This window comes from Cricetulus griseus, chromosome 4 (genome assembly GCF_003668045.3).
Source record: "Cricetulus griseus strain 17A/GY chromosome 4, alternate assembly CriGri-PICRH-1.0, whole genome shotgun sequence".
NCBI classification, from domain to species: Eukaryota; Metazoa; Chordata; class Mammalia; order Rodentia; family Cricetidae; genus Cricetulus; species Cricetulus griseus.
The window spans coordinates 118113448-118128404 of NC_048597.1; the positions used below are offsets into that span (position 1 = coordinate 118113448).

General features: G+C 37.9%; 1 protein-coding gene across 1 annotated transcript in view; it reads left to right on the top strand.

Annotated features, from left to right (window-relative positions):
* Positions 1–14957, top strand: part of Cwf19l2 (CWF19 like cell cycle control factor 2) — a 64364-nt gene that overhangs the window by 35624 nt on the left and 13783 nt on the right. The window contains exons 11-12 of the mRNA XM_027415213.1: positions 2093–2206; positions 3970–4107. Of these exons, the coding sequence (XP_027271014.1) occupies positions 2093–2206; positions 3970–4107 (252 nt within the window). The remainder of the gene's footprint in view (positions 1–2092; positions 2207–3969; positions 4108–14957) is intronic.

Sequence of the window (14957 nt, forward strand, 5' to 3'; positions counted from 1 at the left end):
CAGCTTTCACAGTGTGAAGTTGGAAGCCACATTTGTATATTTTCCCATCTTTATTTTCTAGCAAGGGAACAAGTAGAAAGGTGTAGAACATAACATTTCACAAAGTAATTGAGGGAGATATAGTGACAGTTTTTAATCGACATTAAATATTTGGAGAAAAATAAATTCCTATTAGTACAGTAATATGTGTGTATTTTATTTCAACACTGTTAAATGTAATTGAAATTGATTTTGATATTAAATCTGATTTGAGAAAAAAATTGAAATGTGAATATTTGATTGACTTTGTTTCAATTAATCTTTAATGAGTTGATCACCTAATGCTCCTTATTGATTGTTAACAATGGCATTCCACTTCCATCATAGAAAATTATACCAGGAATATATTTCGCTACAAGTGTTTAGAAAATATCATATCTTTAAACTATGTGAAATGTAATAACTTCTGAAGCACCAGACACACAAAATGCATTTGAAAAGTGTTAAGACAAAGGAAATGCTGATATCATTGCAAAAGCTCATTTGAAACACCAACTTTTGGATGTAACAAGGCAGTTGGTTACCTTGTTATAATTGAGTCTAAGTTATAAGTCTCTGAAACACCAATTATCTATTTTGTCTACTGTATCAGAGATGGGCATTCTCAGACAAGATCTGGTAGATTATTAGTACTTTATCATCTCTTTTAAAACATGTTTTAATTGATTATTTGGGAATTTTACCTAATGTACCCCATCATGCTTGCTTCTCAGTCCTCCCAGGTCCTCCTCCCCCCACCCTTGTGCCCTCACTGGGCAAAAAGAAAAAGAGAGGGAAAGAGGGACAGAGACAGAGAGATAGAGACACCAAGTCCAATTTGTGCCCATATACTCATTGAAGCATGGTCAAACTCCAGTGGTCAGGCCCTTAAACCCTATCAGAGGCCATCAACTGCGAAGAGCTACACTTCTGCATATTTTTCACAATTTTTAAGGACTCTGTTCAATGGCTTCCTGTCTAGACTTTTTTTGGGAGGTGGGCATGGAGGGTTACACAGAAGCCTTCAATGTCTCTCAATATCAACTGTGAGTCTGCAGTCATCTATACCACTGCAGAAGGAGCCTTCTTGTCTGTAATAGCCAGCAACAGCATGATCATGGACTTCCATGTAGTTTATGGTGACAGTATAGACCAAGGACATCTACATGGCCTTAGGCAGCAGCACAGACTATGGTCCTCAACATGGCCTCCTGAGGCAGCACAGACCCCAAGCATCATCATGGCCTTGGCCCCAGCATGGACCGGGAACACCAATATGGCCTCGGGCAATATAGGCCATGGTCCCTGGCAGAAGCAAGGCCATGGAAATCAGCATGGCTTCAGGCAGCAGCACGGACCACTGATGTCAACATTGCCTCAGCAGGAGCACAGACAACAGACATACACACAGCCTCCAGTGGAGGCACTAAACAAATGTTGCCCCAGGTTGCAGCAGGGATCACATGCCTTTACTTGGTGGCGTCTGTAGGCAGCATGGACCACCATGGCAGCACCACCATCTTTGTTCTCTCATTATCATCTTTTAGTAATATTTGGATAAAACTATTTGAATTGGACCTATGACATAGGCTTAGATTCTTAGCCATATGGAGGAGAAGGTGGGCATATAGCAAGTTCAAGGTCAGTGTGGGATATGGAGTGAATTCGAGGCCACCTTGGAACATTTAGTAAGACCATATCTCAGAGTCTTTAAAAAGAGAGACAGAGAGAGAAACAGATAAGAGGGTTGGGATATAGCTCATTGGTGGGCTGCTTACTTAGTATTATGCATGAGGTCTTAGGTTCAACCCCCGTTATGCTCAATTAAATACGTTAAGAGAACTATTTAAAGGTTGCCTCAGTAATTGAATTATTAAAATACTAAAATGAAATTTGGGTCTCTCCCCCTGCTGTCTTTTCTGTTATGGTTACTTTACAGTGAGTGATAAAGATCAAAGATTTTAAATGACCATAGTTCTGTGTGAAAATTAGAATCTTGTCTGTAATTTGTTGTTGTTAAGTGTGGACATTTAACCTTTGAAGTATTTCAAATATTAACTAAACCTTTCTGTAGCATGAAGATGAAGAAGTGATTCTCATTAGAACAGATGAGTCTGGAAGAATGTGGCCTGTGAACACCCCCAGAGAGACCCTGGATGTGAAAGCAAAAAGAAGAAAGAGACAAAGAGTATGTGTGTTATAAGCTTTCACTTACTAATTCACAATTCTTTTTTTCTCTTTTGAGTTACTTCTACATTACACTAGTTTTTTTTTTTAAATGAAAACATTGGAAAATAATAAATTTTCACTTTTATTCTTAGTTATATCTTTTTTTAATCTTTTTCAATTGGCAAACAATTCATCTGTGTCTTTTCAAGTGACTGGACATGGAAGGCTTACTGCAATTTTAATTTTAGTGTACATTTCTTTGACATTGTATTCAGTTTCTTTTGCATATTTACCAAAGTGTACATAGAAAAGCTTGACCTCCTAAACCTGTTATCTTTGTCAATAACCTAGTTTTAGGTCTGACAGTGGGGTGTTCATGCATAGTAATGTCTTAATTACATAGGGGCTATGAGCTTTTAAGTGCTGTATTTTCTGTCTGTCAACTTTGGTAATTAATATTTAGCACTCCTTTGAGCATGGAAAGGTGGCAAAAACAATACCTTCATTTCCCTGAAATTAGGCTTTTGTTTTAAATTTGAAAATCATGTAGGTGATAACTGAATATACAAATACTTACTTGGGGATTTTCTGTGAAATATTGATTGTTGGCCTGTTCAATAAATAGAAATGAGATTGGTATGCCAATGTAATGGGAAAGCTGGAGAGACATGGAGAAAAATGAAGGTTTTAATATATAAAAAGGCAGACTGACTAGGAACCTATAAACACATTGTCAGATGCCAGGGAAGCCCTTTTAAGTTGCATACAACTAAACAAGTGATTATAAAGTCAGAGACCGAGTCATTCAGGCCTGGGATTTGCATTTTAAACTCAGGCCAAATATGAAGTATGTGGAGCCAGGAAAATCATGTCAAATGAGATTCAAGTTAGTGATGAAATATTAGCAATGTTAGAATAGATGATGGAACACTGGTTTTAGGTATCTCAAATAAGTTAATGGGTGGGTTTTATTTGGATACTGAAATGAGTGGTTGGACTATGGAGAAAATAGCACTTTGTGATTCTCATGTTGACATGGAACTGAGAGGAAAACCCAGGGCTGAAGTATATGATCTCAGAATACCAGCTTTGTTTTTGATAAAGCTGTTTATAGAACAAATCAGTGGTTAGGAATGAGTATTTTATCAGTCTAGCAACTGGAATAACACGTCAAATTTTAGTAGCTTGGAGACTGAGAATCCCAAATGACTGGTAGGCTCAACATCTGAGTTTACAGTGATGCTTTCTCATATAGTAGAGAGCAGAGACAGAACAGGTGCTCTCATGTCTTTATAAGATACTAATAAGATACTAATCTTACTCAAGGGGCTCCACCTTATTAACCTGGTTATGTCTCCAAAGTCCTGACTCCTCGAAACATATGAGTTAGGAAAGTGATACAAACAGTAAGCCTATGGTAGTTTACCTCTGTTTTTTTTGTTTTGTTTTTCTTAATGCTTATTTCCTATTTGAATAACAACACTCTTCCTTCCACCGTGATAAGGAGTTTTAAGTACACGGAGAGCAGAAGATGGGATAGGACAGTTGTAATCTTTTACCAAACTTGGCAACCAGCTAATGTGTTTCTTCTTCCTCAGAAGGAAGACAGGAAAGGGGAAGAAATACAAAGTGTAATTCTGATGGAAGGAGCAATTGTGACATATGGTGGGGTTTTGTTGTTGTTGTTGTTTTGTTTGTTTGTTTGTTTTTTACATTTATTACCAGATTTATGGTACCATTGAAAACATCTGCAAACACTTCATTGTGTTCACTTTGCTATAGGTTGCAACCCACGAGGATAAAGAAAGGATCCGATACTTTCCTGATGATGATCATCTGAGTCTCAATGATTTAGTCAAGAATGAAAAAATGGGAACAGGTATTGATCAAAACAGACTTTTCATGAGGATGGCATCTAAGGTAAGAGAAAGTCCCAACAAACCTTTGCGTTTTGACAAACTGATTCATCAGTCTAATGTTGATGTACGTGTTAAAGAGATCTGATCATCGATAATCTTTAAATATTTGATTAAATTGAACTTTATATGGTACATCAGGAAAATATTAAGGCAAAATTATGTGATTTTTCCCCCAATATTTTAATTGAATTTTATTTTCATAAAATATATTCTGATAAAAGTTCCCCTCCTTCATTTTCTCCCATGTTTTCTCCCCATCCATTTAACTACATGCCCACTTTATTTCTCTCTAAAAACAGACAAAACGGGGTAACATAAATGAAAAGAGAAGCATGAGAAACATGCCTGCCCTCACTCCTACACACCCACCCTCCAAAGAAACACAAAATCAAAAACTTTGATATACAAAGCAAAGACCAGTTAAGGTTAAAAAAAAAATGCCCAAATAAAGCATGATGAGACAAAATGTCTCCTGATATACCATTTGATTTGGTTATGTGTTGCCGATCTACTACTGGGCATGGGGCCTCCTTTAAGTGTGGTTTGTATACCCAGTGAGACTCACTTGGAGAAAATTAATTTTACCTTGCTAGCAGTTGACACTTTAAGATAGTTAGGGTTAGGGTATGGGCTCATGTCGACTTCCCCTCTTAGTGCTGGAACCCCATATAGTTTAGGTCTGTTCAGACTCTGAATGCTAACACAGTCTCTCTGAGTTCCTGTGTGTGTCTGGAAGGCACTGTTTCCTCAGTGCTTTCCATCCCTGCTGGCTCTTGCAATCTTTCTACCTCCTCTTCTTCATAACTCCCTGCATCTTGAAGGCAGTAATTTGATGAAGACGTCAAATTTAGGACTGAGTGGTCTGAGGTCTCTCACTCTCAGAACATTGTCTAGTTTGGGGTCTCTGTGTTATTTCCGATGTGTTGTAGGAGGAAGCTTCTCTAATGATGGCTGAGTGAGAAACAGATTTGATTCTGAGTCTAGTGCCTTTTTGTGAGTTTTTAAGTGTAGATTCTAGTTTGCTTAGTTTTGGGCTAGATAGGATTGTGCTATGTTGTCTATGCAAATTTCAAATGTATGACTCTCCTGCTGTAGTACTCTCAAATGGCTAAGGGTATACACTATCATGCTTGGGCTGGGGTCAGAATTTAGTGATTGAGAATGTATTATTTTTAAGTTGTCAGCCTGTCCTATTTTCTTTATTATATCTACTTATGAAAAGCTTCCTTAGATACACAGTAAATATTTCTAGTCACCCCCTGCCGGTGTTTTTGCTGTTGTTGTTTTGGTTTGTTTGTTTTTTGATTTTTTTTTTCTAGGTTTTGTGTGTGTGTGTGTATCTCTGTGTGTGTGTGTGTGTGTGTGTGTGTGTATGTGTGTGTGTGTATGTGTGTGTGTGTTTATAGGAACGTTTTATTTTCAATGGATTTTATTTATTTATTTTTTATTAGTTCAAATTAGGAACAAGCTTGCTTCACATGTCAATCCCTTTGCCCTCCCTCCCCTTCCCCCAACCGTGGCCCCAACCTCCCTTCTACGCCTCACCCCATATCCCCTCCACTCCCTAGGCAGGGTAGGACCCTCAATGGGGGCTCCCCAAAGTCCAGCACATCATCCTTGGCTGGGCCTAGGTCCTCCCCCATGTGTCTAGGCCTAGAGAGCAAGTCCCTTCACATGGGATGGGCTCTCAAAGTCCCTTCTTACACCACAGAACAATACTGATCCACTAACGGGGCCCCTTAGAGTGCAGAGGCCTCCTCATTGACATCTATGTTCAGGGGTCTGGATCAGTCCTGTACTGGCCTTCCAGACAGCAGTCTGGGGTCCATGTGCTCCCCCTTGTTCAAACCAGCTGTTTCTGTGGATTTCACCAGCCTGGTACCCACCCCTTTGATCTTCATTCCTCCCTCTCTTCAACTAAGTTCCATAGTTCAGTTCAATGTATATTTGTGGGTGTCTGCCTCTGCTTCCATCAGCTACTGGATGAGGGCTCTAGGATGGCATAAAAAGTAGTCATCAGTCTCCTTATAGGGGAAGGGCATTTAAGATATCCTCTCCACCATTGCCTAGATTGTCACTTCGTGTCATCCTTGTAGATCTGTGGAAATCTCCCTAGTGCCAGATCTCTCCTTGGACCTATAGTGGCTCCCTCTCATATGGTATCTCTCATCCTGCTCTCCTCTATTTTTCCTCCAACTCAATATTTCTGCTCCTCCATTTCCTCCTCTCCTCTCCTCTTCTCCTCTCATTCTGGCAGCTCCCTCTTCCCTACCCTCATTCTCACAATAAGTCAGTAGTTCCTGCCACTTCCCATTCCTGGGGTCCATGCATTTTTCCCTTAGAGTCCTTCTTGTTTCCTAGGTGAAGAGGATTGTAGGCTGGTAATCCTTTGCTCTATGTCTAAAATTCATATATGAGTGAATACATACCATGTTTGTCTTTTTGTGACTGGGTTACCTCACTCAGGATGGTTTCTTCTAGTTCCATCCATTTGCCTACCAATTTCAAGATTCCATTGCTTTTTTTCTGCTGAGTAGTACTCCATTGTATAAATGTACCACCTTTTCTCTATCCATTCTTCAGTTGAGGGGCATCCAGGTTGCTTCCAGGTTCTGGCTATTACAAACAATGCTGCTATGAAGATGGTTGAACATATGTCCTTGTTGTATGAACATGCACTATTTGGGTATATGCCCAAGAGAGGAATGGCTGGATCTTGAGGTAGACTGATTCCCATTTCTCTGAACAATCGCCATACTGATTTCCAAAGTGGTCTTACAAGTTTGCACTCCCACCAGCAATGGAGGAGTGTTTCTTTTTTTCCACATCCTCTCCAGCATATATTGTCATAGGTGTTTTTTATTTTAGCCAATCTGACAGGTGTGAGGTGGTATCTCAGAGTTGTTTTGAGTTGCATTTCTCTGATGGCCAAGGATTTTGAGCACTTTCTTAAGAGTCTTTGATCCATTTCACATTCCTCTGTTGATAATTCTCTATTTAGTTTTGCACCCCACTTTTTAATTTCATTGTTTGGTGTTTTGGTGGCTAGCTTCTTGAGTTCATTGTATATTTTGGAAAGCAGCCCTCTGTCAGATGTGAGTTTGGTGAAGATCTTTTCCCATTCTGTGGGCTGTCATTTTGTCTTACTGACTATGTCCTTTGTCTTACAGAAGCTTCGCAGTTTCAGGAGGTCCCATTCATTAATTGCAGATCTCAATGTCTGTGCTACTGCTCTAATGTTCAGGAAGCAGTCTCCTGTGCCAGTTCGTTCAAGGGTATCTCCCACTTTCTCTTCTAGAAGATTCAGTGTGACTTGGTTTATGGTGAGATCTTTGATCCATTTGCACTTAAGTTTTGTGCATGGTGACAGATATGGATCTATCTGCAATCTTCTGCATGTCTGAATCTAGTTGTGCTAGCACCATTTGTTGAAGATACTATCTTTCTTCCATTGTATAGATTTAGCATCTTTGTCAAAAATAAGGTGTTCATATGTGTGTGCGTTAGTATCAGGGTTTTCAATTCCATTCCATTGGTCTATCTGTCTATTTTTGTGCCAATACCAAGCTGTTTTCAGAGCTATGTCTCTATAGTAGAGCTTGAAGTCAGGGATGGTGATGCCTCCAGAAGATCCTTTATTGTACAGAGTTGTTTGGCTATCCTGGATTTTTTGTTTTTCCATATAAAGTTGAGTATTGTTCTTTCAAGGTCTGTGAAGAACTGTGTTGGGATTTTGATGGGGATTGTGTTGAATCTGTAGATTACTTTTGGCAAGATTGCCATTTTTACTATGTTTATTCTACCTATCCAAGAGCATGGGAGGTTTTTCCATTTTCTGGTATCTTCTCTAACTTCTTTCTTTAAAGACGCAAAGTTCTTACTGTACAGGTCTTTCACTTTTTTGGTTAGATTTACCCCAAGATGTTTTATGTTGTTTGTGGATATTGTGAAGGGTGATGTTTCTCTGATTTCTTTCTCATTGCATTTATCATCTGTATGTAGTAGGGCTACTGAGTTTTTTGAGTTAAATTTTGTATCCTGCTACTTTGCTGAAGGTGTTTATCAGCTGTAGGAGTTCCCTGGTAGAGTATTTCCGGTCACTTATGTAGACTATCATATCGTCTACCAATAGTGAAAGTTGGACTGCTTCCTTTCCAATTTGTATCCCTTTGATCTCCTTGTTTTATTGCTCTAGCTAGAACTTCAAGTACAATATTGAAGAGATATGGAGAGAGTGGACAGCTTTGTCTTTTTCCTGATTTTAGAGGAATAGCTTTGAGTTTCTCTCCATTTAGTTTGATGTTGGCTGTTGGTTTGGTGTATATTGCGTTTGTCATGTTTAGATATGTTCCTGTTATTCCTGTTCTCTCCAAGATCTTTATGAAGGGATGTTGGATTTTGTCAAAGGCTTTTTCAGCATCTAGTGAGATGATCATGTGGTTTTCTTTTTCAGTTTGTTTATATGGTGGATTGAATTGATGGATTTTTGTATGTTGAACCATCCTTGCATCCCTGGGATGAAGCCTACTTGATTATAATGGATGGTTTTCTGATATGTTCTTGCATTCGATTCGCCAATATTTTGTTGAGTATTTTTGCATCTATGTTCATGAGGGATATTGGTCTCTAGTTGTCTTTTTTAGTTGCATCTTTGTGTGGCTTGGGTATTAAGTGATGGTAGCCTGGTAAAAAGAGTTTGGAAATGTCCTGTCTGCTTCTGTTGTGTGGAACAATTTGAGGAGTACTGGTATTACCTCTTGTTTGAATTTCCGGTAGAATTCTGCAGTGAAGCCATCTTGCCCTGGTTTTTTTTTTTTTTTTTTTTTTTTTTGGTTGGGAGGCTTATCTGTTCTTGATTCAATTTTGGTAAGTTATATCTACCCTGAAGATTGTCCATTTCCTTTAGATTTTTGAATTTTGTGGAATACAGGTTTTCAACGTATAACCCGGTGATTATCTGGATTTCCTCAGTGTCTGTTGTTATATCCTCCTTTTCCTTTTTGATTTTGTTAATTAGCGTGCTCTCTCTCTGCCTTTTGGTTAGTTTGGATAAAGGTTTGTCTACCTTGTTGATCTTTTCAAAGAAGCAACTCTTTGTTTAGTTGGTTCTTTGTAATGTCTTCCTACTTTCTATTTTATTGCATTCAGCCCTCAGTTTATTTCCTGGCATCTACTCCTCTGTAGTAAGTTTGCTTCTTTTTGCTTTAAAGCTTTCAGTTGTTCTTTCAATTCTCTAGTATGACTATTATCCAGTTTCTTCATGTGGGCACTTAATGCTATGAATTTTTGTCTTATCACTGCTTTCAGAGAGTCCCATAAGTTTGGGTATGTTATGTCTACATTCTCATTAAATTCTAGGAAGTCTTTAATTTCCTTTTTTATTTCTTCCTTAACTCCGGAACGGAGCAAATGGGTGTTATTTAATTTGTAGGTTTTCTGCAATTTGTATTGCTGTTGAATTCTAGCTTTAATGTATGGTGATCTGATAAGACACAGGGGCTTATTTCAATTTTTTTTTGTATATGTGGAGGTTTGCTTTGTTGCCAGCTATGTGGTCAATTTTAGAGAAGGTTCCATGTGGCACTGAGAAGAAGATATATTCTTTTGTGTTTGGATGGAATGTTCTATAGATATTTGTTAAACCCAGTTGGGTCATAACTTCTGTTAGATCCTTTGTTTCTTTGTTAAGTTTCTGTCTGCTGATTCTGTCTAGTGGTGAAAGCGGGATATTGAAGGCTCCCACTATAAGTGTGTGTGGTTTGAGCTTTAGTAGTGTTTCTTTTACAAATGAGGGTGCCTTCGTATTTGGGGCATAGATGTTCAGGATTGAGACTTCCTCTTGATGGACTTTTCCTGTGATGAGAATGAAATGCCCTTCTTCATCTCTTTTGATTGATTTTAGTTTGAAGTTTAATTTGTTAGATAGTAGGATTGCTACACCAGCTTGTTTCTTGGGCCCATTTGATTGGAAAATCTTTTCCCAACCCTTTACTCTGAGGTATTGCCTATCTTTGAAGTTGAGGTGTGTTTCTTGTATACATCAGAAGGATGGATTCTGTCTTTGTATCCATTCTGTTAGCCTGTATCTTTCTATAGGTAGGTTAAGACCATTGACATTGAGGGATATTAATGTCCATTGATTGTTGGTTCTTATTTGTTTTGTATTTATTGTTGTTTCTTTTTGTGTCTGATAAAATTGCCTATGTTTTTGTGAGTGTAGTTATCTTCTTCTCGTTTTTGCGACAGGGTTTCTCTGTGTAGCCTTGGCTGTCCCTGTAGACCAGGCTGGCCTGGAAGTCACAGAAAACCATCTCCCTCTGCCTCCCAAGTGCTGGGATTAAAGCCATGCACCACCACTGCCCACCCCTACACCCTGGAAATTTTTGTCTTTAACTGACAGAGGTATAGTATACTTGGGTATTTCTGATACCATGTATTTAAACTACACACCAGACAAACTTGTGTACAACTAAAACACATTCAATCTGGACCTTTCCTACAATTGCTGGTTGACTAAGTTATGTCCTTGAATTTGTAGTAATGTTCTGTTAGTATTTTGGCACACATGCTGCTCTGTTGTTTCTTCTGTTAGTGCAGATGCTAATTTTATTGGTGCTTCTAAGGAAGATGGAAACAGTGACAACCCTTTTTTCTTGTAATCACTTTTTACTCATGGGGGTGTGGGATGAAAACGTACTTGTGTTTGATAGTGACAGTAAGAAGGTAGCCAACTTTGCATAAAATATCAAAGGTGAGCACAGCAGTGGTTCCAATTTGTGGCAAAGCTGAGGAGATACAGGTTGCTATGGAAATGTTGATTTAGCATGGTGACTTAGTTTATCCTGCTTAGTAACTAACCACAGCATAGAATTGTTTTTTGTACTTTTATTAATCAAAATTAAATCTTGTAAAAATTTGATGTGACACTATATGTGTATAAAAGAAATGCAGTGTTTATAATATATTTCTATTCTTAATCTTTTTACTATTCAAACTTTATAAATTAAATAGCTGAGTTACTACGTTCTTAAAAATCATATTTTCAATATAGTATTATTAGTACTAAATATTTTCATGAAGAGACTTTAAAACTAATTAGCCTGTGTTTCCTCTTGTTATTGTTGAAAAGGGTTAATCCAGGACAGAAGTCACCAAACATTTTTATAAACAGCTTTGGCTTTCTGTGTGATATTCAGCTGCCCTGTTACAGCACAGAGGCAACTGTATTTAGTATATAAATGAACGTATGGCTTAATTTCAATTGTTATTATTTTGGTGAGAGGAGACAAGGCTAGCCCTGTGTGGCCTGTGAGCCATAGTGTATTACCCCTAGGTACTGGCTGTTTAAATGATAGGTTTTGGTAGATATATCCCTTATTTAGTAGTTTTCCTGAAAAGGGATCTTGGGCCTGGAGAGAAACAGGCAATCAGAAATTCTTGCACAGGTGGTAATGCCATCCTGTGATTTGTACTGCAGGAGTCACACTAGCACTGCTGGGATTATACCTTTTGATTATATAGCTGATGGAAAAAGAAGCATTAAATACAGAACCATGAAAAGCGAGCTCAGTAATTGTGTGTATACATGTAAATTGCTCTACTGTAATAGGTGTAATATGATAGAATAGAACAGACCTGAACCATACTAATCTGATTATCCTTCCATGTTCACAAAAGGCAAAACAACCTCTAAAAGCTAAATGGAATTTCCAAAGTTTGGTAACTTTCCTAGTTCTTGAAATTCTTGAGTGGCAGACTGCAGAATCACAAACTTCAATTTTTAACTCCTAGGCCAGCTTTTTTTTACTGAACAATACTCCACTTTAAATAGTTGTTGGTTGCTGCCTAGATTTAATTATCTTTGACTAGTTTGCCTGTGTCATTTATTGGTATTTGAGGATAAGTTGTATATGCCCTGCTCTTTCTTAAAATGCATTATATTGACTTCAGAGTTCTTTAAAAACAAACTATCAGGGCTAGAGAGAGATTTTGATACCCTTGTGCAAAGTAATTTGGCCATGTATACATGTATTCAGTTGTCCATGTGTGTTTACTTGACTGTCTCTCTGTCTGTCTGTCTCTGCCTCTGCCTCTGCCTCTGCCTCTGCCTCTCTCTCTCTCTCTCTCTCTCTCTCTCTCTCTCTCTCTCTCTCTCTCTCTCTCTCTCTCTCTCTCTCTGTGTGTGTGTGTGTGTGTGTGTGTGTGTGTGCATCTTCATTTGACCATGTATGTGTGTTTTAATTTCTGGTCTCCATATTCTGCCCCATTTGTCTGTGTAGTTTTTGTTTTGGCCATTACTGTAGTGTTTTAATTCCTGTAGTTCATAGCAAGTTTTAAAATCAACAAGTATGCACTCTCCATGTCTATACTTTTGCTTTTCAGGATTACTTTAGCTATTTGGATTCTTTGACAATCCATGGGATTTTTAGGATGGTAATTTGTTGTAGGTTGCATTTTGGTTTGTTTGTTTGGACACACTCTCACAGTCTGGGAGTCATCAAGTTGTGAGTTCTTTTCTGTGTTATCAGACCAAGACAGATTTTGTTTTTCTACCATAAATATCAATGACCTTTTAATAGGAACTTCGTTGTAGCTGTATAGCACCTTGTGTAGAGTTAACATGCTCTTTCCCTTTAAAAATCTTCTTTCTTTTAATTTTTGTACTCACTTTAGCACATTTTTTTCTGATATTTGCCATACAGGTTCTTCAAGTTTTCAGACGTGTGGCGTACTGTTTTAGATTGTAGTGTAGTTGTTTTCCCTTAACATTTTGTCTAAATGATGGAGTTTATTTTCCTGCCCCTGTTTTCCTTCTTTATCTCCACTCCTCGAATACCACAGTGGCTTTTCCATTTCAAGGATAAATATTTTCTACTACCTGTTAAAAGAATACTCAGTAAAAATGTTGTTTATTGATGCCAAGAATGGCAATATAATAGGCATAAAGTTGTAGAAGAGGCATATATGACTGATAAGTTGAGAACATTTTGAAGCATACCCAAAAGATAATAGGAAGAAGTCCATATAATTGGTGTATAGGCGGAAGTGATCATAAATGCCATTCTCAGATAATTGGAACTATGTTTCAGTTCTGTTGTGGAATCATCCTCACTTGCTAGTCTACACCAGAACCAGTTCAAACACTAGAAATAAATTAGAGAAGATTGGCAGCATATGTGTGACTTTTATAAGTATGGAAGTACTGTCTTCTGTATACATCAAATAAATACCTCCTTTAATAATATATGAATGGTGCACTATATTTAACAGAGACATGATTTTATATGTGGAAGCATGTACTGTGTTGTTTTAGTATACTATAGATAAAAACAAACCCCCACTAAATCTCTACTCCTTTTAGTAAAATAGCTTCACACTGTTTGGTTTATTTATTCTAGAGGAAATTTTGTTTTCTTTTGACTCTTCTGATTTGTAGAATGATTTACCATATGTTGATGATATACTTCAGAGATTGGCTTCTTAAGAGGGAAGACTCTCATATATGTGCCAGACACCCTTTAGCTCAGTTGTCAGACAAATGTAGCTGTATGTGTTGGTCCTTCCCTGTAATCTCATCAATCAAGAGGCTCTGACAAGAGGGGAGTTCAAAGTCACCTTGAGCTACATAGTGAGACTCTTAAAAAATGACAAAAATATGTTCCATGTAGTCTTAGAACTTGGGAGTTATTCCAAAAACATTTCTGGTTACATTCTAGAATCCTTAAAATGATTAAGATTTCGCCGGGCGTTGGTGGCACACTCCTTTAATCCCAGCACTCGGGAGGCAGAGGTAGGCGGATCTCTGTGAGTTCGAGGCCAGCCTGGTCTCCAGAGCAAGTGCCAGGATAGGCTCTAAAGTTACACAGAAACCCTGTCTAGAAAAACAGGAAAAAAAAAAAAAAAAAGATTGAGGTTTCTTTATGGCCCAGAATGTTGTCTGTCTTGGTGAATATTCTGCACAGGTGGAAAAACATTCACTCTCTTGCTAAGTGGGACCTCTGTCAGTGTTAATTAGATCATACTGCTTCATAGTCTGTTAAAGTTTCCAATGTGTCCCTTGATTCTCTATATATTTCAGCAATTTTAAAATGATGTTTCAATCTCTGGACTGTGCATTATATTTGTCCTTTAGTGCTGAGCTTTTGCATTGTGTGTTTTGAAATTCTGTTGTTAGGTACATAAATTTTAAGAATTTTGTGCCTTTTATTTCATTTTATTTTAGACACTGGGTTTCACTGTGTAGCACTGACTGACTTGAAACTCCCTGTGTTGACCAGGTTAGCCTTGAGCTCACAGAGATCCACCTACCTCTGACTTTAAGCCTCTGAATTAAAGCATGAGAAACCAGCATTTTTTATCTTTCATAATCTTTGATTAAAAATAGTAATGTTTACTTAAGTTGAACTACTCTTTGATTAAATTGTTTTTAAAATTCTGCTAAGATCCAAGTACCTTGTTATTGCTTTGTATTTTGTGGTTTTTCAAGTAGTTTTTCTTTTTTTAAAGGGGAGGTGATGAGGCTGGTAGATTGAGTAGAAAATAATTTTGGAAAAGGAATAACAAGCCAGTGAACACGTAACACAGTGTAGTCATTATGAGACTGATGGTAATATTTCAAAGGGTCTTGAATAATCAAGGAAATATCTTTCTGGTGTGAGAACTGAGTTTAAAGCTACAGCTGAAAAATGGCAACATGGAGAATGGAGCGAATTGGTCAGAAAGCACGTGCCACGGTGGAAGGCAGCAGTGAGTGCCTTTGAAGGCTAACACCTGCTAGAGTATAGAGAGAATAGGTGTGCCCAGATGTGTCTGGAGAGGCCTTTGATGCTAGATTATGAAAAGCTTTGCTAT